Source organism: Megalops cyprinoides, chromosome 2, assembly GCF_013368585.1.
Source record: "Megalops cyprinoides isolate fMegCyp1 chromosome 2, fMegCyp1.pri, whole genome shotgun sequence".
In the NCBI taxonomy this organism is placed as follows: Eukaryota; Metazoa; Chordata; class Actinopteri; order Elopiformes; family Megalopidae; genus Megalops; species Megalops cyprinoides.
This window is the reverse complement of record NC_050584.1, coordinates 48,058,821-48,084,323: the sequence shown is the minus strand read 5'-3', so window position 1 is coordinate 48,084,323 and position 25,503 is coordinate 48,058,821. Positions and strand designations below refer to the sequence as shown.

Below are 25,503 nucleotides of genomic sequence, written 5' to 3'. Positions count from 1 at the left end.
ATACACCATTTAATTTGCCTTCTTGAATAATTGATTCCTCCAGATCCACCTTCCTCCCTATACTTTTTTTTCCCCATAATTCCAGTGCAATTTGAATATTTTACCAACTCCAAAGAGCAGGCATCATGGCAGGTGTGCCACTGCCTCTTACAGCCTCTGTTAGATTAAGCTCATAGTGTGTGTGACAGTTTGGCTATAACACAGCAGCTGCTGTTAGTGTTGCACTCCCCCCTTAATGCAAATGCATAGCCCTTTTGATTTATGCTATCTCCCTAAATTCCGAAGGCTATTAGCATACATTTGTCTTAATATACTAAAATAGGAGAGACTGATCACACAAAGCTGGAAAAACAAGAGTATGAAGAACAAGACACAGGGCTTTGAAATTAGGTAGTGGAAGGTGAGAAATCAGTTAAAAGTAATGAATACATATAGATAAAGGCTTGACAGACTGAAACTTTGATGGTTCCTTGTATAGTGCACTGCGGGCATTTAAAATTATGCGACTACAGGAAACCCTCACAATTCACAGATTTGCAGTTAGTGGTTTCAGGTATTCGCACCAGCCTACACATGTCACTCCTGGCTCACTTTTACATTAATGTACATATTCATTATTAATTAATTAACATGAAAATATTGTTTATTGCTTTATTATTTTTTCTTTGTAAAGGGAGCAGATTGCCTTTTATGCATTTATCACATTCTTGGAATTATCCATTTGTGAGATAGAATGTATCGCCCTACAAATGGTGAGGCTATCCTGTTTGTCTGTCTAAGCCACTTATTATGTATTCGGTAGACTAGGGACAATATTTCATTACATATTTATGTGCTGCCCCTGTATTAATAAATGTAGGACTACATTATGATTAAAACAAAATTGCAGTAAATTATTATTTTTGTGAGGGGTTTTGAATTGAAAAGACTACAGCCCTCCATATATCGTGGCTCTTACAGTACATTTGACAGTCTCAATATTATGCATATCCAAATAGGCATAAATATATTTTTGTCTTGTTTGTGAGGTTAAAATATAATGACTGCATAAAGAAAACTGTGAAACAGCAGACACTACTCCAAGGGTTACAGTAATAAGAGTACCTTAAATTTATCAGGTGATGCTTTTCTGTGGTTTTAATGAATTTAATGGATTTAATGATCTGTACCACCCCTAAGAGTCTTTGAAGTAGATGTGCAAGCCAGGTTGGTGAAGTCATGTTATGGGTGTGTCCTTCCAAGTAAGTAAGCAGGAAACCCCACCTGTAAATCCAACAGTTTCTCTTTGCTGTCCTTTTAGGCTTTATAAACTACTAAGTACCATTCTAATGTGTTTGAAATTTGTGAGAATAATGCTCTTATGAAAATTTGTGCACGAACCTCTCTTTCCTCTGTTTAACATGAAATTAATGACAGTATTTGTTCTATGTGGCTTTCAGCAAAAGAACTGTGGTATCACATATGTAATGTGTCACCATATCAGTGAAGGTGAACTTTGACAGAATCTGCAGGAGTTCATCACTTTGGCTGAACAAGATCAAAAAGGGTCGCACTTTATACAGAGGGAAATAATGCAGGCCTTAATACATCAGTCTTATTTTTCAGAATGTCATTGATCTAAACAGTACGACCCTGCTTGCTTATTTACTGTGTGTTTATAACATGCAGTAACACTCACTGATTTTACTCTCCAAGTTCAAAAATTTCCCGCACTCTGTGTCTCTGCTGATCGTCATTAGTGTCTTATGTGTAATATATATTTTTCAAGTAAAGTGTTAGATGGGTGATGAGACCCACATTCTTTGTCTGCTTAAGATCCAGTTCTTAACTTAAAATTCAGGTTTGTACCATGTGTATGGTTTAAACAAAAATTCCATTACCATCCAAATTTATTTTTCTGGATGTCTGTCTTAGATTTCCAGGTGATCAAATGGTATGCAAAAACATGTGATAACCAGCAATAGATCAGTACTGGATCTTGCCCACTGTTGCAGAGTGCCTCCAACAGACCATGGGAGTATAGAGATATGACCTGAAGATGGGGGGTGTGGAAGGACTGAACGTTGGCCTAATGTTATTAATGCATTACATTCATTTAGCCGATATACTTATCCAGAGTGACTCCCAGTGCAAGAGAACAGGAGTGTATCCATTCAAGTTAAATGAACAACTGTGTCAGACCAGGCAAACAATACTCCAAGACCAGAGAGCGAGAGCATAACACTATTCACGCACTACCACAGCCTGAAAATGGTTGTGTTTTTTTTTTTTTTACTTTTAAAAGCACAGACTGTTCGCAACCACTTGGCAAGGGCACCATCTGCAGCCAACGCACACAGCGTAAGGATATTTGATTTGCAGAATGTGGATTACTCAGTGAGCTCTCCATGTGTCCTGCACACACAGTGCTTAGGTGAAGTTAAAGCAGTAGTGCCCAGTGCTCCTCTTCTTAGCAGTAACAGAAAGCCCATGGCTGGAATTGAGCCAGAGATGAACTGAACATTCATGCATTTGAAGCCTTTCTGATAGAGACATTTATTACACAATGATGGCATGGAATATGGGCCAGAGGGATGAGGGCTTATGTAACAGAGTAATGCCAGAGGTCCGTGCAGCCCATCATGCAGTCTCGGAATCCTTTAAGGGTAGTCTTTAATTGAACCGTAATGTCTTCAGCTCTATTTGTGAGTGTCATGGTCTGAGGCTTTATTAACAGTATAGATGGGCGGTATGGATTTTAGGTTTCATCTTAATATTTTGGTGTTTGCAGTATGCAGCATCTGTCTGCTTACCTAATCCTGGCTGCCTTTTATGAATTAAGTGAAAGTTGTCATGCACTCTCACCCTGACCACCTGGCTCCCTTATAATAAGTAACCATCCATGTGTGGGTGAAATTCCTGTAACTCCAATGTAGTTTCTATTCTAATATCAGACTCTGTATACATGTCAGTCCAGCAGTTTTGAAATTATGGAGAGAAATAGTGATCTGTTGGCTGAATTGGCTGTTGTCTGATTGTGCAGAACCCTGCCATCTTATTTGGAAAAGTGTTTAATCTTTTATTCATCTGATATCAAGTAATAATTTATTCAGATGTATACAGATTCTAGTTACAGACTTCGTAGCACACATTTGAGTGGTTGCCATACACTTGTCATAATCAATATGCCACCTATCTATATTATTGTAGGTCTTGTTTTTATTTTTTCTGTTTGATCTGGCTATTTTGTGCTTTATAGTGCAATGATGTGTATGAGCACTGAGCCAGTACATTAGTAACAATGAAAAGTTCAGGTCAGAAACATTCTCTTATAGATATTCACAGAAGTAGGTCAAGGAAAGCCCTGTGTGTGACTCAAACAAGGTGCCCATGATGTGACATCAGGGCCATTTTTCCCCACATCTGATTGACTGTTATTTGTTTATTTTTGACATATCCATTTCCAAATTCATAAGAGCTAGATATGGTAAGGTTACAACATTGGATGATGCTGCAACAGTACATTTGATTATATCCCTGTATATTCTGCTACAGTATGTTGAAATCTGCAGAAACAATGGGCAGTTTTTTTACTTAATTACATGCCCTCCATGTGCTTTTTCAATTAACATATTATGATGTAAAATAAATTGTTTCTAATACTTGTTACGGTGTCAAAAATATTCATCAACGATGAAAGCTTCAGTTGGTTAATCTACCGGATTAAAAGATCCAGTCTACTAATTATGCGGGAACAGCTCTCACTTTCACCAGAGTTAAACCCATTACAGATTATATCCTAGGGGTGTTACTATTTTAACCTTTTTTACAGAAACAGAATTGAGATATATAGCACAGTGGTATTTGCATTTTTTCAAGTTGAGTCAATAGGGTTGTTTTCGTAAGAAACGAACCTTATTTGTTACCGTATGGTTTAAGTAGCTTTTGTCATAAGTATATTTCCTGGCCATCTATGCCCCTTCTCTGTGACACATAACTGGGGAAGCTCTTGCTTGGTTTCCTTGTTTTTCACTCAGTGCTATGGTTCCGTTGGTAACAATGGCAACTGTACTTGGACTCTAATTCTTCACATCATACGAAGCCAAAAGAGAGGGCTCCATCTTGGCTCTTTGCTGCTGTTGACATGATGCCCAGTAAATTAGAAAGCTCTTCATTTCACTCATCACTTGCCTTGCTCAAGACAGGACATTGCCTTTTTTTTTCTTCTGTGGAATACAATTCATTTCAGAATTTCTCCCAATTACCAGACAAAGCGGGGTCTGTTCTCATAGTCCAGTGGGGTGTGTATGTTATGGTCAAGTCAGAGTTCAAAGAACAATCACATTTTGTGTTACTGAACTCGAAGCATGGTGGTCCAGGGAGGAGCAAGTAGTAGGAGTGTATTACTGTTGAACAAGCTATGTTAGAGCAACATTTTCTGGGCTACAGTTTTATAGAGCAGTACAGAGGTACTGACCCAGATCAAGAGAATTTTCAGACTTGATGCTATACAGTAAACTCATAAGGGCTATGTTCAGTTTTGTTTCAGTTCAGTTTCCTGTTCTTTAGTTCAGTTTTTGGTTCATGGTTGCCCCAGTACTCTCGTTTAACTTAATATTGAGCTTAGGGTACTGGAGAGTTTTCAACCTGCACCTTCATGTCAAGTGACACCTGACCATTGTGATGTGAAGTGGAGTCTGGAGTTATACAGTTCTCCCTCTCTCTTTTGTGGAGTATTGGGATGAATGTTCATTTAAATGGCAGAAATGTTGGAAAAGCTGTACTCAGAAAATGATTTCAGATCTAGGCCGGTAGTAAATCATCTTTTAGATGAGAGATTAAATCAAGGTCCTGATTCCCATGGTCATTAAGGATCCCTTGCTGGTCTGTGCAAAAATTAGGGGTGGCGAGAGCAGGGTCCTGGCCAAAAGCCAAACCTACTTCACAATCTGGTCATGTATGGTATTATGCTCACACTCTCCGGTCTGCAAGTGTTGTTAGCCTGGTATGACACTGTTGCTCATTCAACTTGAATGGATACACTTATGCTGTGTTGTGTTGGAAGTCACTGAATCAGAATCAGAATAGACTTTATTGTCATTGCACGGTGGGGGTACAACGAAATTGTGGATAAGATTGTCTGCTGAATGCATGTAATGTAACGTAATATAACCTAATCAAATCCCCTTATTTAGATGTAAGTGTTTCTCCACCTCGGCTTCTGCCTGCTGAATGTTTGGTTGAATAGCAGTTGCCAGGCATCTCCCAGGTTGGCATTGCTTGTCCTTGATGTTAGCTGCCCTCTCTCTGTAAAGCGTTTTGATATGATGAAAAGTGCAGTAGAAATGTAATCGGTCAAACATGCAGGAAATAAGAATCGTGACTCATCTGCTAATCAAAGGAGCTATATTGCTGTGTGCTAGGTCACACTGTAGGTCAGCAAGAGCTAGATGTCAGTCTCTCGCCTTTGGAATGAGGAATGGGGAGGCAGTGTAAGGAGCAGGCTCGTGACCAAAAGGTTCCAGGATCGATTGGGCAAAGCACTTAACCCAAATTTGCCTTAGTAAATATCCATCTTTATAAATGGGTAGCATGTGAAGTTGTAACTTATGTAAGTTGCTCTGGTTAAGAAAATGACAACAATTAATTTAATTTAATTTATATTTGGAATGATTATTTTCAACGCTGGTGCTTCGTTTCTTAAACTTGCGGCATGTGTAATGTGCTCTGTGTGTATAGTATAGGCTTAAATCAGCATCGTCAAACATATCTGTCATAAAAAAATGTCTTCCTCTGGAGCAAGTTGGCAATTAGCACACTTTCAGATATGAACGCCTTCCCTAGAGAAGACGGTCTGTTCTGACATTGTCGTGGTATCAGATGGATGTTAAAATTAGCACCCAGAGCCTCCATGTGCATTTAAGGATAGTTTGAATTCATTTTCACCAAAATGCTTTTGTCATGGAAATGGAAGGCCTTTTAAAACTACGGTGAGAATGCAGCATAGTGATCTGGCACACTCTGGAAAATGTTTCTTAAAACACTGCTGTTACTTATATGTGGTTATTTATCAAAAAATATTCATTAAGGCTAGACCTTAAGGTGTTGTTAAACCAGCTGCAAATATCATTTTCACAAAAATTAGGCTTCCAGTAGTAAATAAATTTCTTTATGTAAGCTGTGTAAGACCAGCTATTGAACTACGGTTTTAAGATATCAGAGCACAATCAAGTTCTGTTTAAGCCAAACTTTGACGAACCATTTTTCCACCATTTGGTCGTAAGTGACACCTCTGCTGCCTTGCAGACATGTTGGTCTGCTTGAAACTGGTGTCATTTCCTTTGTGTTTCAGTGACATAGTCATCCATCTGCACGCTGCAATGTAAGGTTACTGTCACTGTACCGTACCCCCCCATGCACCACATCCCCTCTGCAGTAGACCTACTGTGTGGACATAATCAGATCAGTGTCAATTAACCCACAGCTCTATTCTTTCAAAGAAGCTTCAAGTCTGTAATAAGCCATAAGTGAATTATTATGTGGCTTCTTTTGTCTTTTCTGCAGAGTGCGCCCATTTGCTTCTGGCCCACAATGCCCCTGTCAAGGTGAAAAACGCTCAGGGATGGAGTCCTCTCGCAGAAGCCATCAGCTATGGAGATCGACAAATGAGTAAGCAAACGGAGAGGATGCCGTGCGCCGTGGCTGAGGGCTGGGAGACGCAACAGCCTGCTGCTCTGCTCTCTGCTCCCCTCTGTCTGTGTGATCAGCCTGCTTCTTTGTTTGTTAAAGCAGTGGCATTCCTGGCTTTTGTGTTGAAATGAAATGAAATGAAATTCATTCAGAAACATCCCTCTCACTCTCACTTTCTCTCTCTCTTCTCTCTCTTATCTCTCTCTCTCACAAACACACACACGCACACACACACACACACACACACACACACACACACACACACACAGAGTCTGGCTGCGTTTCAGTGAGTCCTCAAGTATGTCACAGGAGGTGATTATTTTTGATCGTTTGATTTCCTCCCTCTTTTTTCCCCTACCCCCAGTGTTGCTCACGTTAATACCCCACTCCAAATTGTGAATCAAAACACAGCTGCCTTTGTGTGCGGCGGTGAATACTCCCATTTTCAGGAGCGTTTTTTAAAGCTCTTAAAATATCAGTCGTGGGAATACTAAAACATGAAAACAAGTGCTTCGGTTTAATTTAATGTCGCTTTGGATGTGCTTTTACTCGGAACAAACAAAGCGTTGTCTGTGGTCTGCCCTCCGTGTGCAGACAGCCCCTCGTCCCTGCGTCCCTGACCTTTGCGCACCAGAAAGGAGGAGATTTGCGGGGGGGGGGGGGGGTTCGGGGGGTTGAGCTCTTAAATAGAGTGAATAATGCAGCAGGTTGAGGCACAATGGGAAGTGACAGAACAATGCACTCATCCAGAAAAGCAGCAGCACTTGCCTGTGAAAACACTGACACACCACTTTTTTGGTACCATTATTCCGGGCTCCTTTGCCTGGCTCCACACCTAAGAATCTGTAACAGTGGGAACGGAACAAGCGCAGAGACGTACCTGTACCTGTTCTGAATCGATCATCTTACAGCACCAGAATACACTAGCATCCTTCTGCCTTTGATGTTGCAGACTGTATGCGAAGCCATGTTTTCGTGCATTGCGTATTCTTGACATCATTTCTGAAACATCAGAAGGAAACAGGCAAGCGGTTATGGGATGCACAGTGGAGTATGCAGGTCATGCCGTGCCTTCCACTGTCTCTCAGCACAATATAAGCAGAGAAACAGACCGACGCAAAGTATAGGAGCTGACCACTGCAAAAAAATAGTCATCGGGGTTTGCACACACTTTCTGATATGTGACCAGTCCACCTGTGTGACAGCCCACTCCATCCACTGCGTACAGAACTCTTGGGGTGCCGTGTGGGATACCAGAGTTTACACTGGCTGCATATTCCTTGCTTTTTAGTGCTGAATGGCATTAGGCACCAGTTCCTATACGACCGGTATCTACCGGACCGAATCGCAATGCGATTTCAGCCCCTCATTTCGGTGCCACTTAAATGCCTGAGCTGTTGATTGAAATATTTGCCCTCTGGTGCTCCGAAACAGACTTTACAGGCAACAGAAGCATCACCGCACTTGATCGCTAGTTAACATTACACTTGCTCTGATGGCAGCAGGTAGCCTACTGTTAGCTAGTAGCTATACTATGTGGCCAAAAGTATGTGGACACCCCTCCTAATTATTGAGTTCAGGTGTTGCAGCCACACCGATTGTTAACAGGTGCATAAAATCAAGCACATAGCCTTGCAATCTCCATAGACAAACCTTGGAAGTAGAATGGGTCCTAGTGGAGAGCTCAGTGACTTTAAACGTGGCACTGTCATAGGATGCCATCTTTGCCACAAGTCAGTTCATGAAATATCTGCCCTGCTAGATCTGCCCCGGTCAACTGTAAGTGCTATTATTGGCAATGGGGGTGATGGACTGGATCTATTCACGACGGGGAGACAATTATTGATACCATTGTAGTGGAGTTAGGTTTTATTTATTATATGAATTTGTTATGTACATTTAAGTGTTTTGTATTTGTTTATATTTATATATTTAAATATACTTTAACTGTTAACAGTTAATATATTGTTCAATTTCAAGTTCAAATTTGCCTTAGCAATAAAAAAAAACCCCATTCTTTAATGTCGTCAACCGTCGTTTTGTGTCGGTTAGTATCGGTTCAGGCATGTTTAGGCACCGGTACCGTTTTGAAAGTATCGCATAAGCACCGGTATGGGAAAAAAACCCAAAACTATACCCAACCCTAAATGGCATGACTGAAGTTGTCTGAAGTTGCGTCAGAGAAGGAATTCTAGGTAATTTCACTGTGCATTGAAAGTAATTCCAGTCTTTTTGCCTCATAGTGTAAGGTGTTTTATATCGGAGGACTTGAGACATCTCTTTGTGTGCCTCATGCTGGGTAGAAGGACAGTCTAGTGACTTGTGACCTTGTAATGAACATGATGAGAATGGACATTAATGGCAGTGGTAATAAGGTATTGGTTTGACCATTTGAATGTGCAGAGATGCTTTTGAGGCTGTTGTACGATCTTGCTAGTAGAAGATGAGTCTGAGAAATCCCCTTCAGCGCAAATGGGCTTCTAGCACAGTCTAGTCCAAATAGCATATGAGTGGACAACAGCAGACCTGTCCTTATTAGTTGACAGTTAAAGGCAATTGAGGACACACTCGATCTGAACGTGCGTTTGATGAATCATCAGCCTTATTTTTTATCATTACGCCTTTTTTAATTGCACGTCTGTGTTTGTGTCCAGCATCTTTCCTGGCAATGTTTGTCTGTTGGCCCAATATACATTGCACCAGACCAGCAGAGCGGAAGCGCAGGTTGCCAAAGAGTTTTACAAATTTAATTCCAAAAATGGCACATCTTCAGTAGGTCAGGACAGGAAAACCATAGGTAACAGCACACAACATGTAGCATCTCATAACTACTATAATTACTGTTTTAGAATACTTTTTACTTTTTGATAGTTTTATACTATTTAAAACATTTTCAAGCTTTTGAGGAGCTGCTAATGATAAAGAGGCATTTAGCATGTAGGGCAGCAGCATAGCATATTGGTAAGGAGCAGGACTTGTAACCGAAAGGTTTCCGGTTCAGTTCCCTGCTGGAATTAAACTGCTGTTGTACCCTTGGGGAAGGTACTTAACCCATAATTTCCTCAGTAAATATCCAGCTGTATAAATGGATAACAAGTAAAAATAACATTTAGCCCATGTAAGTCACTCTGAATAAGAGCATCTGTTAAATGTCAATTAAGTTAGGTAATGCAGTAAGGCCTTGGCAGAGCCCATAACAATGGAGCTGATTTCTAGTCTTGTTCTTAGCTCACCTGTCTGCAACTTTTCTCATTGCTTCTTTATCTCATTAGTATTACCTCTGATTCTGACATGCACCTCCTCTATTCGGGCACAGCAGTTGTTTTAGGTCTTATTACTTAACTAATTGGATGTTTCAGAAATCACTGACTGCAATTAAGATGCACCCGTCTTTGCAAGGTCACGCTGCTTTTTACGGAATATGTCAGCATAACTAAAATGCAGTTCAGTGCAATTAGAAGTGATAATAACATGGTTGTCTTGCATTGTGTTGTACTTTATTTAGCCGTTAAAGTGGTTGCTTTATGTGTGATGACAAGTATGAATATAATTTATGAGAAATGCAAGTCTCCTAATGCCATTTGATTGTAGCTAAATGTGACACTCTAATGATGTGGGAAGTTGAACTGAAAAACTGTTAAGTTCCCGTCTTTATAAAAGTGTATGCTGAAGTGTGGTGTGAGCCCTCCTATCAGAATCCTGCTCGTACATCTCCTTTCTGTTTATTCTGACCTAACAAATTCAGTGTGCCCTAGCACTTACTTGACACTAGCTGCACGTTCATTTGCATCACAATGTGGAAGCATTTTGCATGGTGGTTTGGAAGCATTCTTAGAATCGCAGTGCAAGTCAAGATTTCCTTTAAGCGTAAAGAAACCGAAACCATTTCATCAGATTTCAACAGCCATTTCCTAAACCACTTATGAATGTACATGCATGCAGCATGTGCAAAAAGTTTCTCAGGTCACTATGTTTTGAGGTAACAGGCGCAGCACTGTGTCACCCACGGTCACTGGGTCAGAGGTAGAGATCGAGTTTATAGTTCAATTTTATCCTTATAGTTAAAAGTTGTCAAGATTGTAGCCATTGTACACAAACGTCTGAAGTTTACATCTATGCTATCAATGTTGTTTGCAGATCTGGAGCATGTCTTACCATCACTTTTGTAAGTCACTCTGCATATGAGCTTCTGCTTGATGCCTAAAAGTAAATGTGAATGAATGAATGTTTATGAACATGTTGCTGGGTAGGACGGGATGGTGGGATATTGTAAGGGCAGCTGCCAAAGTGCCAAAGTGTTTCCTAAACATAAGCAGGTTCCGCACCACTCTGCAGAGCATGCACGCACTCTGTGGCGGTGGAAAAATCCCGGCAAAGAGCAGCGGCTTCCCTCCCCCCCCCGCTTGAACTGACTGACATCACTGTGGTTGAGTAATAGAAAATACCGGGTGCTGGTTGTCTCAAAATCAGCAGGATGTTCTGAAAGTGGCTTTTGATTTCCTGTTCCCATAATTCCTCCTTTCAATCTGCCGTCTTGGGCCCCCGTTTCACCCTCGTTTAATCGGTCTTCTCATGCCCCACTGCTCCTAATATCCATCCTCAAACGCTCCTTTGTCTTTCTCTTTCCTTTTGTAGTTGTTTTTGCGCTTCCCTTAATCTCAGATATTGCGTTTGTCCGAGTCCATTTTCGGATTACAGTTTCTCTGCCGCCGCTGAGGCAAGGCCTCGCTGGGGTGCCAGCCGATGTCAACTTTATGCTTTTCACAGAATTAAGCCAAGCCAAACTCTCAGAGTGCCCTGGATTGGGCGCGCTGCCAGGGCAGCTCCGGCACGAAAGAGCATGCGGGCGGAGTCTGAGGACTCTCGCCTGACCTCTGCCCAGCAAAACGCAGCATGGGCAGCACCGGGAGGTTCGTCACCGCTACCAAATCAACAGTCCCGTTGCTTTCCATTCTACACTGACCTGTACAGCACTGGATACCTGATATTAACATTGGTCAGGGCCTATTTGGGACTTAAGTAGGCCTAACAGTATTAATACTGGTTGTACTGCAGGTCTCCGTTTTGCATGTATTTTCCTAAAATAGCAACAATAGAAATAATCATAATTCTTGAATAATGCTTGCTACCCTGCTTCCTGTCATACCTAGAGCATTTGTATGTGGAACTGTCAGCTTGACTCTCTAGATTGTCGTACTGTGTGTCTTGTGGGAGTAGCCGTACCTCTGGCTGAGGTCAGGTTGAGGTTGTCGAAGCGTGGAATCCCTTATCTCAATGTCCTTGCGCGATATGACGGAAGGCAAATTTTCTGTCTCGGCCAGTGGCAGCAGGTTACAGGTCAGCCATTTGAACAGCGCCTCTACAGTATACAATTGAGCTAATGACTACATCGGTTAAAAAGCAGCTTAGTGTCTGGGTTCCAGACTGCTTTCGTAAGTGTCAGCTAATTAATTGCTGGTGGTTATAGCCCATGCCGCTTCCCTTTGCGAAGACACAAGGGGCGAGGGAAGCACATCATTTGCTGCATTTATTTTTACTGCCTCCTGCGCTTCATGTCGTTTGATGTCGCTCTGCAGCTCTAATGAATGGCTGCCAGTGCTGTGAGCCACAGCCTGATGAGGGCATGGCTGAGGGTGAGTGAGCCTTCTCCCTCAACATCTTCGTCAGTACAATACAGTTCCCACAGGAAATCAGCTCTGCTATTCCTCACGCACTGAGCACAGCAAAGCTGCAGATTTGATGAGAAGGCGGGAAAAAAACGTTGTCCTCATGTAAGCTGAACAGTTCGACAGTTTTATCATTTCAGTGGTATATTAATTCGTATTGGCCCTTACATTCATGTTTGCATCGCAGCGTGCATTTGCATCTGTTATCTGCAGAATTTGTGAAAATGAAACGTCTATCCCTGGGTGTACAGCCCATCCGTCTCAGACGGCCTCGGCCTGCTGTGGCTTTGATGGGTTTTCTGGTGGGGAAACTCTTAATCAAAGCTGAGATCTGATGGACGTGATTAGCCGGAGAGCTTCAGATCTAGCAGAACTGGAGTGCACTCTCCGACTGCTGTCTCAGTGGGAGAGGAAGTTCAGCTGCCGTCTGTTAAACATTAATGCTGCAGCTAATGAACTGGACAGTGAGGTGTCTGTCTGTGTTGACATTTATCTGGGTTGTACTGATGCCCCAGAGATGGCGACTATTGCTGTAATTTCTCACAACAGTCAAGGTACAACACCAGTCAAAAGTTTGGACGCATTTTTCTTTCTTTTTTTTCCATTTTCCACATTTTAGAATAATTGTAAAGACATCAAAAATATGAAATAACACAATTGGAAATATGCAGTGACCATGAAGTGTTACAAGTGGAAATGCTGCCTTCTGAGCTTTCTGTATACTACTGAATACTATTCAGTGAAATCACTGTTTTAGGAGAGGAGAAAGTAACATATCCAGCTTTGTAATAAATACTCTTATGCTTGACAGCAGTAGATAAGAGATGGGGGCCTGGTGGCTGAGCCTTTGGTTCATAACAGTAATCAAGCATCTTATTAAAACACAAATGTCTGATGAACCACAATAATAGAAATGGTGCAAATAGAATTAAAGTGCGACAATTTCTGTGTTTATTAGCAATTCAGAAAAAAATTCACTGCTCTGACTGCGTGGTTTCACCACTGAACTTAAACAAAGGAAGTTATTCCGTCTCATTGAAAGTAATGTTCATGCGCGAATGAGTAATTACAATGCCTGACAGAAATAGGAAATAGGCCCTCTCCATCTATCTATGTGAATATAAACAATCAGCTCAAAAATAAAAGGATTTGGTTTGCCAAATGTCTTGGCTAACATTGTCAGGTGTAGTTTTAATTAAGGAGCCCACAGATATTATGAGCTGCCATGATATAACATCTTGTGTGTTTCTGTAATGCCCTTTTTAGGTTTAGGCTGTCTGTCATCCTTGTCAGCGCAAGAGGCATTGGTGTTTACTTAAGCGAGAAAAGGACAAGCTGTGCTATTGTTACTGGAATAATGCATGATTACGAGAACGTTGCTGATGTCTACACCAGTCCTTAATGTTGCCTTGTTCATTGCTGTGTTATAGTGCGGGTTTTACAAGAAGATCGCACTAGAGTGTTGACTCCTGATAGCTGTTGATGTTCACTGTCTGATAGTAGCTCTGAGAGGAGTAAGCCAGTAATATGATTGTTAGCGTAATAGTGTTATTTTAACATGGAGCTTTGACACTGCTTGTCCAAAATATGCCAACCAAAATTTTGCAGAGGGGTGCTTGGGTAAAGAAACAATTTCCCCTGCCCCGGTTGCTTGGGTTTGGAAGAGCCTTGGCCTATGAGGTCTTTTTAGGCAAGATTGAACAGTCCTGGAATGTGATTGGTCTAGTTTGCTTGGTGCCCCATTGGCAGATGGTGATTTGTTGCCCCCCGTGGAGCAGAGAGGAAGATCAGGAGTAGCCGGCAACAGAATGCGTCTCATCACATTAAGCCCACCCCAAACAGAGCTGCACTGAGGAGTCCCTCTTGGGGGGGGGGGGGGGGGGGGGGGATGGGGCGGATCCGCTTTGTGTCACTTCTGTGACCTGCCACTGTGGCCCGTTTCCCACACTCTGCAAGTCCGTCGTCTTTCATGTATGTTTACAGCTACAAGGACTTCAGTTTCGAGGGTCTCAATGACAGGACTCTTGGGACGAGAGCTTGAGAAGATTGGTTGTAGGGTTCATGCTGACAATTCTAGCGTTTTGATGAAAACATTTGGTCTGTTATCTCTTCAAACAGTCTTAAGAAATTGAAAGCAGCAGATGGTAAACAAACTCAGAAATAACTATCAAAGTCCCCTAGATGCTGTGTTTGTCAGAATGATCCTGGCACAAGATCACTGCCAGTATGCTAGCTCGCTATCTGAGGTGCAGTCACATACTTAAGAGCATTGGGTGTGTATTAAATGCTCCTTTATTGTTCATCTGAAACAAGGAAAGAACATCACATGCTTTTGTCTGGCCACAGAGTAAGCCAGAATTCACTTGTATGTAGTTCACTCTTCTTTTAGCAGGTGTGATGTAAATGAATCCATGCGTAATTTCATATTACGATAACAATAAATATGCGCTTAAGAGAGGCAAGACCATCCCTAACCTCCACCATGTTTCCCGTCACACTGTCAGCCAGTTATTTTCAGTGCTGGTCGAATGAGGCAGCAAAAACAAATGTTCAACAGAAAAGGTTTGCTTATGATAATGGAGAACTGATTACATTCCTTAGAAAGTAAGTGTGCTTGGCAGGGCATGATCTTTTTTTTTTTTCCTTTGGTACTTCAGGATAATAATCGGTATCACACACAGTGTCACACGACCACGCAGCCAGAAGCAGGTTGACGGTGAAGCAGCAGTGGTGGAATTAGGCTAGGCAGTGTACAGGGAGAAGTGGGGAGGAGTGTGAGTATGTGCACACACAGACAATTCGGATTTGTTTCAAGTCTTAACGAGAAGCCTGTTCTTTCTTATCAGTGTGGTTCCCAGTAAGATCGCGCAGAATAATACTCATTTTTCTTGTCTGTCCTAATGACAGATTTTTTTTTTTTGATCAAAGATATTTAACAAGCAGTGTGTTTTCTTGCTTGGAATAATATGACATTTTAGGGAAAAAAAAAAAAAACAAAAGATGTGGATTGTCATTATTGTTTTGTGGTATTTCAGTGTCGTTTGCATCACAGTCACGTAGGCCTAGCAATTACACGTCAAGATGTATAAAACTTTTGTGCTGATGAGTTTTACACTGGGTTTGCATTTTAGTTGTTCTTTCTGAAAGCAAATGTCCTTGGAATAATTAATTAATTAGGCAGTGGTTTAAAGAATGCCGCTGGTATTTGTTGCATAATCTGCCAGCTAACAGGGTGTCACCTATGCCAGGCCCCTCCCTCTGGAGTTAGCACTTTGTTTGCAACAGCAGTTTTGAAATAGTGTTCCCTTCTCTCTGGCACTTCCAAGGGAAGCGTTTTGAGAGGGGGGCAGCTCTTGTTGCTAGGGGATGGAGATAGCGGTATGAGATCATTTTGCATTATTAGGTGGGAGGATGGCAGCAAGAGTTCAGTGCTGAAAAAGCAGATCCATGTGCATGTGTGACTACATGCATTGCGCACACCTAACTTTAAAGGCAGTTCTAAAAAAAATAATAATAAATAACTGTCAGTAGTTTACCTTTGTTTTCATTAAATGTAGTCTGATGTAGTGATAACTGATCAGCTGATGAGTATATTTTAACTTTGACTGTCATCTTTGGGTTTAATATGTAATTTTAATAGAAAACTCTCTTTATATGATACCAACTCATTGGGTATTCTCTAGGACACTGTTAGTAAGTGACTATGTGACAGTTTCACATGAAAGTATAATATAATGCAGGACATTATATCATTCTGAGTGCTGCTGTTCTGTTTTCAGTCTATTTGGTTGTTAGGGGAAATCAGATGACCCTTAGGCCTAAATAAAGAATTGCCTAAGGTATGTAAGTTCCCTAGTTTTCCCCCAAACCTTCCAGTTTAATGTGAAGTGCCTCTTTGTAAAAACGCTCTGTAAAGTGCGTTGCTGTTGGTTATATATGTGTGTGAAATAAAATAGCACGTCTATTTTTACATCCGTGATCTTTGCTTCTAGTTGTAAAAACAAGGAAGTTAGCCACCAACAAGTCAAAAATGTCTTTAACAGCCGGTTGTTAAGACGTTTATAGACAAGGTTGTTCACTTGCTTGCAGCCTTATCTCCTTTGAGGCTGTTTTATTACCTTGGATCTGACTTAGTTCATCTTGTAACAGCTTTTTAACTTCTGAAGATGCTTATTAATCACAGTTATAGTTTGAAATGGAGTGACCAGTACATGTAGATCCTTTTGTTTTATTCTGGGAAGGTGACATATTCCCTCAACAGTTACCAGTTCTCGCAGTCTGTATAATCCTTGCCTCTTGCTTTATGGTGAAACCATTGGCATTGAGTAGCTGTGTGGTGAGATTAATGCTGGTGCTGAAAGTATAAAAGAGGAGACTGTAACCACAGTGGAAACACCAGTGGCCTGTTATGTGTTAAGTGCTGTGAGTGTTTGCTGGAATGAGACAATGGAAACTGAACATGTCAAGTGTACAGTCATAACAACCACATAGGGTACACTTTTCTCAGGACAGCTGGTCTTTGTTTTCAATAAAAACTTTGTACCCTAGTCTCTGTTTTGGACAACTAATGTTCAAATTCAGTTAAATCATAATTAATTTTGTTTTTTAATATGGCTTTTTGCTTGTTATACTCTGCCTCACTTGTAAGCTGCTTTGGATAAAAGTGTCTTTCAAATGAATAAATGTACAGTAAATAAATGTAAATGTTTTTTTACTTTGAGTAACAAATGTACACAAGCATTGCATAAATGCATTCTTAATTCTTTTCTGCACAACAGCCTCAGTTCAGTAGTTGCAAAAATAAAGAAAAATAGTGAAGATTAGGTTTAAAAAATGCTCAATATTAAAGACACGGGTCTCTGGACCTAATGGCGTTGAATTGAGTCTTCCTCCTGTGTGCATAATCAGTAATCAATTCTTTATTTAATATCTGATTAAAATGGAATGCTAGTCTTTCCCAGAAAAGTACACGATGTTAAACTTTTACTGAAATATTGGATTGGCTCTAATAAGTCTGCATGGTACTATACTTTGTGGTTTCTGTGGCTAGGTTAATATTGGGACCTGTGCCTTCCTCTCTTTTGTCCGTGGCAGCTTCGTAAGAGTAACTGAAGTCAGCTCGTTAATGGTGCTCATTTCACTTGCAAAAACCCACCAGTCATGAAGATTGATCACTTTTCACCCTGCACTTATAGCAGGGAACAAGGTCACTCAGATCAGCCATGTTTGGAGCTTGCACAGTAGACTAATTCTGCAGTGAATGTGTGAGGTGAAAGGCATATAATAAAACTATATTTCAGTTATTTATGGTAAACTGTGCCTACATCCATTTTGAGGAAATACAAATGCTAGTGGGGAAAGGAACCTTTCACTGAGAATTGTGTAATTATAATTATGTGGCAGTTTTTTTCTGATAAGATTGGACACATTGAACAGAGCACAGATTGCTAATGTAGTGTCAGCAGATCAAGCCCAGCATATATCTTGCTGGAGGGAGGAAGCTGAGCTTAGAGTCAGAGGTGCCTTAAGCCAGAGGTTATTACATGTGCAGTTTTTGTAAACATTGTCATTGTGTTCTGGGGCAACTCATGCCCATAAAGAGTAACAGTTGAGATTAGGGTGAGGGGGGTCTTGACCTGACCTTAACAGAATGATATTGTCTAGCTGCTCACATAAGCTGGAGCACAATAGGGCTTTGCAGTGAGAGCTCTTCTGTAGGTCAGATCCTTCCCCTCCGCCAGGTTGCAGTGTTCGTATTTTAGGCAGAGCATCATGGGAGGTGGTGAACCTCATTAAACATGGCTGGCTGACAGCTGCACACAGCTCTTGAGCTCTTGTTGTTTGCTGTACGAGTAAGTGAGCAGAATCCTCTATCTAAATCTAAATCATTATCCTGACTGCTATTAAGATCATCCTGTGTGCTGTCCAACTTACCAGCAGGCATGTTAATAATGGTCTCTCTTTTTTTAATATACAGTACCAGTCAAAAGTTTGGAAACACTTTATTTATTTTTACTATTTTCCACATTTTATAATTATAGCGAAGCCATCAAAGCTATGAAATAACGTAAGTGGAATTATGTACTTACCAAAAACGGATTATAAACAAATCAAAACTATTTTATATTTTAGATTCTTCCAAATAGCTAAAAAATATTTTTAAAATTAAAAGAACTTCATACATAGGCATCAACTTAACTATTTTTATTTGTCTAAGAAAAAAAATTTCAAGCATTTAAGCATAAGTGTTCAGATTAAAATGTCTTTGAATGCATGTTTCCCATTATCTTAATCAGGTGTATCCAGACTTTTCACTGGTACTGTAAGTGGTATGGTGGTTGTGGCTTGGCAATGTCTTGAGCCACCTTTTCCCCTAGATCATTTTATGTATTTACTCTCCAGCATAGGTGTATCATTCCTTAGTTAATATGTTGTGTATAAAAACAATTCAGGAATTTCTTTTTTCCCTCTAGTTGAAAGCCATACTACACCACAGCTCAGGTATTTAAAAAAAAAAGCAGACTGTTTTTCTGGAAGCCCTTCAGTTGAGGGGACCGTGTCCCGGTGCGTCTCACCCTGCAGCAGTGGTGCAGCAGCTCATTTGCAACGCGGTCCCCACGGTGGGCTCCAGCCCAAATGCCTCGTCAGCACTCTGCACTGTACATGTGTTTAGGCGCACGGGGGAAATGCTGCCTTCAGCATCTCCTGCTGGTCCACCTTCAGGGGTGCAATTCTGCGCCTATTAGAGCTGTGGCTAGCGGGCTTTTTCCAGACAAGAGTCCCGGCGTCGTGGCTGCGGCATCAGCAGACCACAGTCACGGTTAGGCAAATGTACTTTGTGGGCGCTAAATGAAGGTAGAATTTCCTACAAAGCCAAAAACACATGCAGCCCACTGTATTTCAGAAAATTCTGTTCTAAAATCAGTTCTAATGTAAGAAATATGTATTTAAATACATTAAAAGATTGTTTATTTTATGTAAATTACAAATAAATGATCCCGTAAACTGCAGTATTAATGTTATGTGACGTAGTAGACTAACATTCAGGATATGTCTGCCTAGCAAGTTAACAGCTGTTAGTCTGCTATAAATAACCAGAACTGAATGAGTTTTCCTTCCTTCCTTTCTAGTGTGCTAATATGTTCACCTTTTTCCCTTCTAGATCTACTAAGACAAAAATGTTCACTTTGCTAAGGGTAGTCTAACTAGGAAGATAGTTAAGTAGCAGCAACACAAAAATTACTGTCTGAAAGACTAGCTAGATAGCCAGCTAGACCCTATGTTCTTGTGAGTCTCCTGGTATGTCATTTATGAATGTTTATGTTGTTCGGTATTCAGGAAGAGTAACTAATACTACCTACGTATGTATATTGAAAATTAGATACTATACATAAATTGCGTTCACTCACATAAGCATCTAGGATATCAGTCCCACATGATTATGCTTGCTATGTGATGTGATGTCATTTTATCAGGTGTTTGTTTTTTAACTCATAGCTACCTAGTATTGAGTAGCTTGAAGTACCTACATGATCTGTTGTCGGTGCATATCTGTTGTGCAGTATCGCTGAGGTGGCTAACCCTGGGATATACTGGATCTTTTTTTTGCATTCAACCCAAACAGACTTTGTTGTGGGAACACTGGAAGGAGAGATTACGTACTAGTTATCTAGGAGTCAAGGTGAGGCCTCTGTTGCAGTATCAGATTTTCTTGTGATAGGCTACTTATCTCAAAATTTGTTATTTGAACAAGTGTGTTGATTAATGGTTTTTGTTTTGTTTAATTGGGTTTGCGTAAAATAAATTTAGACAGCACACTTCTTTCTTTGTAGTGCATCTGATAGGGCTGTCACCCAGACCAAAAACTGTAAATTGAATATTTATATTTGTTAAAGTTTATTTGAATATGTTCAAGTATGCATTTCAAAATAAAAATGAAATTAAATGACAAAACATCAAAATTTACAAATTGGCCTGAAAGTCATTTTTTAAAATAAGCCACTGTGTACACTGCATTTCCTGGAATGAATCTTTTCAAATCTTACCTGTCATGGTTGAATATCCCAACTCTATATATATGTAAACCCTAATTATATTTTATATTTTTAACAACCCTATTTGAAATTTGAGTCAAAGTGCAGCAGTCGAGTACCTGGAGGATCATGCAGCTTGCTCTTTCAACATTATAACACCACCAGTTTGCCTTAAACTTTTTTCATTGGCCTAGTAGTCTTGCGGACATTTTTTTTTCGTTCAGCTATTTGGGAGGTTCATGTCAGGTTGAGCTCAGGCGGTGACAGGACTGCTGCTTGTTTATGAGTGTCCACATTCACGTGCCATTGTCTGAACAGCCAAAGACATTTGTATCTGGCCGTTTGCATTGCATCATTATCAGAACCCACGCAGAAAAAGGAGGTCTGAGCATCTGGTTTAGTTTGCCTCTTCCATCTGTTTCCCTCATTTTGAGTCTACATTTGTCATCCTGAAACATGCATGCTAAAAAGATTTTTAAATAACACTCAAATTGAAAAGATTAAATTCCAGAAAAAGACAACTAACGAAGGTGAAACAGTACCTTCCATCTGCAGAAGCCCCCCCCCCCAAGTTTCATTATCCATTATCTTAATCAGAAATATAGGAGAATCAAGCGTGTATTAAAAACTGCATGAAACCTTAGGCCTCAAGACACCTCATCACAGAGTCTATACAAGTTAGCCTGTAGTCTGTCTTACTTCCTGAATCTGATATCATTAGTATGAGACCTTAAATGAGTTGGACTCCAAAAACTAGTTTTGCCTGATTCTCAGAGGTGGAGCGGATATGTCCACACATTCAGCATCCTCATTATATGAGGGCAAATTGAAATCCACCCTGATGTAACTGGATCTCTTAATTTACACATGACTGAGCTGCATGTCTTGTTTCAGTTGTTGGCCTACCTCCCACTCATCTGTGTGGTTCCACCTACATTTCTGGATGTAATTCAAATTTTTCAAAACCATGGCTGTACTTTTTATGGGGTCTGTTGTGGACTTCATATACAGAACATGGGGTCTGTTGTGGTACTCATATACAGAACACCAGGATGGTCATGATTAGTAATATGGGTGAGTAGACATCAATTGAAAACCCTAAAATTATTAAAAGTAGCCTTTCTAAAAGAGGTGTTGGAACCTGTGGAAGTGATCACAAATGATTGATGAGAGATACAGTGTGGAGAGGTTTACAGAGGGAGGTTAGCTTCAGATAATGTGCCCTGTATTTGAATAAGGGTGAGGTCACAGCCATGACCACAGATACATATTACTTACCAACTGAACTGAACAGTATGCAGCAGCTTATTATGGTGTCTGATGTCAGAGGTTCTTCTTGTTTGCGAAATGCACTTCTGTGGATGTCAGTCTTCAGAACGCTGGCTGCTCAGAGGATTGAATTTCCAAAGCGTAAACTGCTCACCAGCTTGAGCAGAGACAGGTGAAACTCAGGACTGGAATCAAAGGCAGCTTTTGGATGTTTCACCATTTACTGTGGCTCCCAGTTGTTTAGATCAGTCTATGGGAAGAGGGATGTTAAAAAATACAGCATAATCTTGAGTGGTAATAATGTGTTACTTTCCCTCCCTCACTTACTTTCCATCGCAAGGCAAAAGAATCAGAATCAGACTTTATTGGTCAGGTATGCTTTTATGCATACAAGGAATTTGACTTTGGTTGCCGTTTCTCTCGTAGTGCGTTCACACAGTGATTTACAGGGTGACAACAACTCTGTTGTTGATTTAAAATAGCACTAGTGTCATTCACTTTTTGTAGGAAAGATTCTGAAAATGCTTTTGTTTACCCAGTGTTTAGTTTCATTGCCTGTTGTGTTTTAGATTGATATAAAGGTTGCTTCTGCGTTTGTGCCTGCGTGCAGACTGTTCCAGCAAAGTGAAATCCCCTCTAATAAGGGCAACTCAGGATGTGCCGCAAAAGCAAAGTGCAAAGTGCAGTGCTGGAGATTTCTCTTCTGCAAAAATTACGTGGAGGTAGTTTCATATAAAATGTCTACCAGCAGCACATACTGCTGCACCATAAGTCCTCCTAAGTCAGCAGTGGGGGCTTTGTTTGCTAACTAATGCGCATTGTCTTTCAGTCACGGCGTTGCTGAGGAAGCTGAAACAGCAGTCGAGGGAAAGCGTAGAAGACAAGAGGCCTCGGCTGCTGAAGGCTCTGAAAGAGGTAAGGCCCCGCGGCGTGTCCCCAGCCTTCCCGAATGAACACTGTGTCTCTGCACAGCTCCTCCACGGCAGCAGCTCTGCTCCACATTTCCCAGTGCAGTCCTAAGGTAGAAACCTCATCCTCATGCACGCGCAGCCGCTGCTCGCAGATTACCCTGACTACAGAACTGTTGCAGACAGAGGCAGTTTTCATGCAGTGAGCGTGTCTCCGATTTCGGGAGGAACACCTGGCAATCGCTGTTGGTCCTCAGGAGGCGAAGTGTCCTGCCTCCGGGTAATGCTCCCGGCGTTGTGGGTTGGCACTGAAAAGATGCTTGTCCTCACAGTTTGACACCCCTCGGAGGTGGGGGTGTGATGGACAGGGCATGCTGGATGCCAGCATCTGCGGCTCTGTGCATCTGCTGTGAGTGAACGTGTGCTTCCACGGGGGCAGTAGGGAATGGAAGTAGATCAGGCTGGGCAGCCATGCTTATCAGCTGTCTGCCGAATAACCTCAGCCAAGAGTCAGATACACCAGCAGCCACAACCTCATGTGTCTCATCGATCTGGAGGTCAGACATTTATCTCTGTGGCTCATCCCTGATGCACTTTCCTTCCGTGTTAGTCAGGCTGGCATTAGGTCATTCCCAAAGAGCTGGTCCAGCACACTAAAGTTACGTCTCAAATCACAGGCCTGTCGTCCTCTGTAATTGTATATGTATATGCAGTTTGAATTACTGTGTTGTACATACCAAACAAACACAGCAAAGAGTAACATTGTCATTTTCCACACATGATTACTGACAAAATGGAATCCTGTGAGCATAGACCAGTTATTTCTGGCTCGCTGAACTTCCGTCATGTAATGCTATGTGTATTCTTTCCCTTTTTTCAGCTTGGGGACTTTTATTTGGAACTGCACTGGGATTTTCAGAGCTGGGGTGAGTCACTATTTGATAATGAGCATATTTGAAGGATCTAGAAGATCTTTGTTCACGACCCCACCTCCCCACCTCCCCACCTCCCATCACCCTTTAATGTGTAAAAGGACATGGTTCACATTTTACCTTTCCTGGTTAACAAAGGTGGAGCAGTAAATGTAAGTGCAGGGGCAGAGAGATGCTGACAAAGAAATTTACTTGAAAAGCACAGTTTAAACTGTTCGGAAGCATAATTTAAACATGCATTCAGAGAACAGACCTAAAATGAAACAAAAAGCCAAAATGCCGTAGTAAAAAACGTCTCATGGCAGGGCATATAGTAATGTAAAGAGGAAATCCTGAGTCAAGCTGGAAAGGATTTGATGATGTGATGGTTATGACTGTAACGTTGTTGAAATCCGTTTGAGGGAGTGGCCTCTGTGATCGGATTGGAAAATGCTCCCCCTGGTGGTAGAAAATAAAAGATTCTTTCTCCTACTGGCCATGTGTTCACAAATCACTGAAATAATTTAAAAGTGTAACTTGTCCCTTTGCAGATGGCTTTTGAATGTTAAAACATTAAATGGAACCAACATATGTGTTTCCACACACATAGATTAATTATAAAAGTGTCTCTTTATTTGAAAGGCTGTTGTTGCAGTGCTGACCATGCCACGTATATAAACATATCAGTTGTGAAACGAGCATCCTATATTTTCCAATCTTACCTACTTAAGGAGGAGGAAACCAAGGTTGTTTTAATGCAAGATAGTGACAGGACTTTAATGTTACTGACAAATGACACCTCAGCGCTAATTGAAAATAAGCAGTCTGTTTCCTCACCTGTTGTTAAATATTTACTTGATTGTCAAGGTTATGGCTGCTGGGCATAGAGTACTTTGTGGTAGAAGGTAGATTGTTAGATTATATAACAGACTGAATGCTCACAACATAAATACAGTATATGGACATTGCAGCATTTTGTCCTGTGATCAGTTAACACCGTGCACCTTGAACAACAAATTGATCTCAGTTACATGATTTAGGGGCAGCAGTGGTAAGGAGCAGGGCTTGTAGCCAAAAATGTCGCTGGTTCAGTTCCCCACTGGGGCACTGCTCTCGTACACTTGGGCAAGGTACTTAACCCACAGTGCCCTCAGTAAATGTCCAGTTGTGTAAATGGATAAAATTGTAAGTCACTCTGGAAAAGAACATCTGTTAAGACAGTAGTGTACTGTAATGCAATTTAAGTACATAATCATTATGTGGCATTACATATGCAGGCACTTGTTTAGTAGGACAGGATTCTTGTTCAGATCAGTCAAATCTATTGGTGCCTTTGTTTCTCAGATGGTGCATTGAGAATTTCTGTTTTGGTCACTCTGACGGTCATTGCTTTAGTAAAATACAGTTAGTGTTTGTCTGTATATGCATCAGCCCTCACAGGCTCAGAAAGTAGAATAGGAATGCTGGTGTGTACATTCATTGCTAAGTGTTTCTAACTTTAATCCATGTGTGTGTTTTTCTCTTTGTTGCAGTGCCTTTGCTTTCCCGAATTCTGCCTTCAGATGCTTGCAAGATCTACAAGCAGGGCATCAACATTAGGTAGGATTCGCATGAATTATACATCATTAGGTTGTTTTTCCCACACAAATCAAAGAAGCTATATTTGGCATGGTGACACTGAGAAAAGGTTACAAACAGCTCAGAAAAATAAAACTGATAGACAGATAGGTTAAATTTATAGTTTTTAAGACATTTGAACTTTTCCTTATTTTGTGAACGGTTTTTTGGTGGCTTGCTTTCTAGGTATGTGGATTTTACATTGCACTACATTTTTTTCATTTACCAGACATTCTTATCCAGAGCAACTTGGGGCATGAAAAGTGCATATCAGCGCACACTGACCTCTCACTCTGTCCCCTGTGCTGTCTTAGTCACGGCGCTGCGGCTGTGTGCATTACTGTCTGCACTGCTGATACACCCCTGTCGCTCTGCAGAGTCAGTGTCTGTCAATTCAGAATCGATGCTCACAGCTTTCAAGCGGCTCAGT

The 25,503-nt window shown here is 41.0% G+C and overlaps 1 protein-coding gene across 1 annotated transcript in view; it reads left to right on the top strand.

Annotated features, from left to right (window-relative positions):
• The window catches only part of LOC118773455 (ankyrin repeat domain-containing protein 13C), a 42,039-nt gene that overhangs the window by 5,168 nt on the left and 11,368 nt on the right, over positions 1–25,503 (top strand). The window contains exons 3-6 of the mRNA XM_036522391.1: positions 6,544–6,648; positions 22,467–22,552; positions 23,426–23,471; positions 24,989–25,055. Coding sequence (XP_036378284.1) covers positions 6,544–6,648; positions 22,467–22,552; positions 23,426–23,471; positions 24,989–25,055 — 304 coding nt within the window. The remainder of the gene's footprint in view (positions 1–6,543; positions 6,649–22,466; positions 22,553–23,425; positions 23,472–24,988; positions 25,056–25,503) is intronic.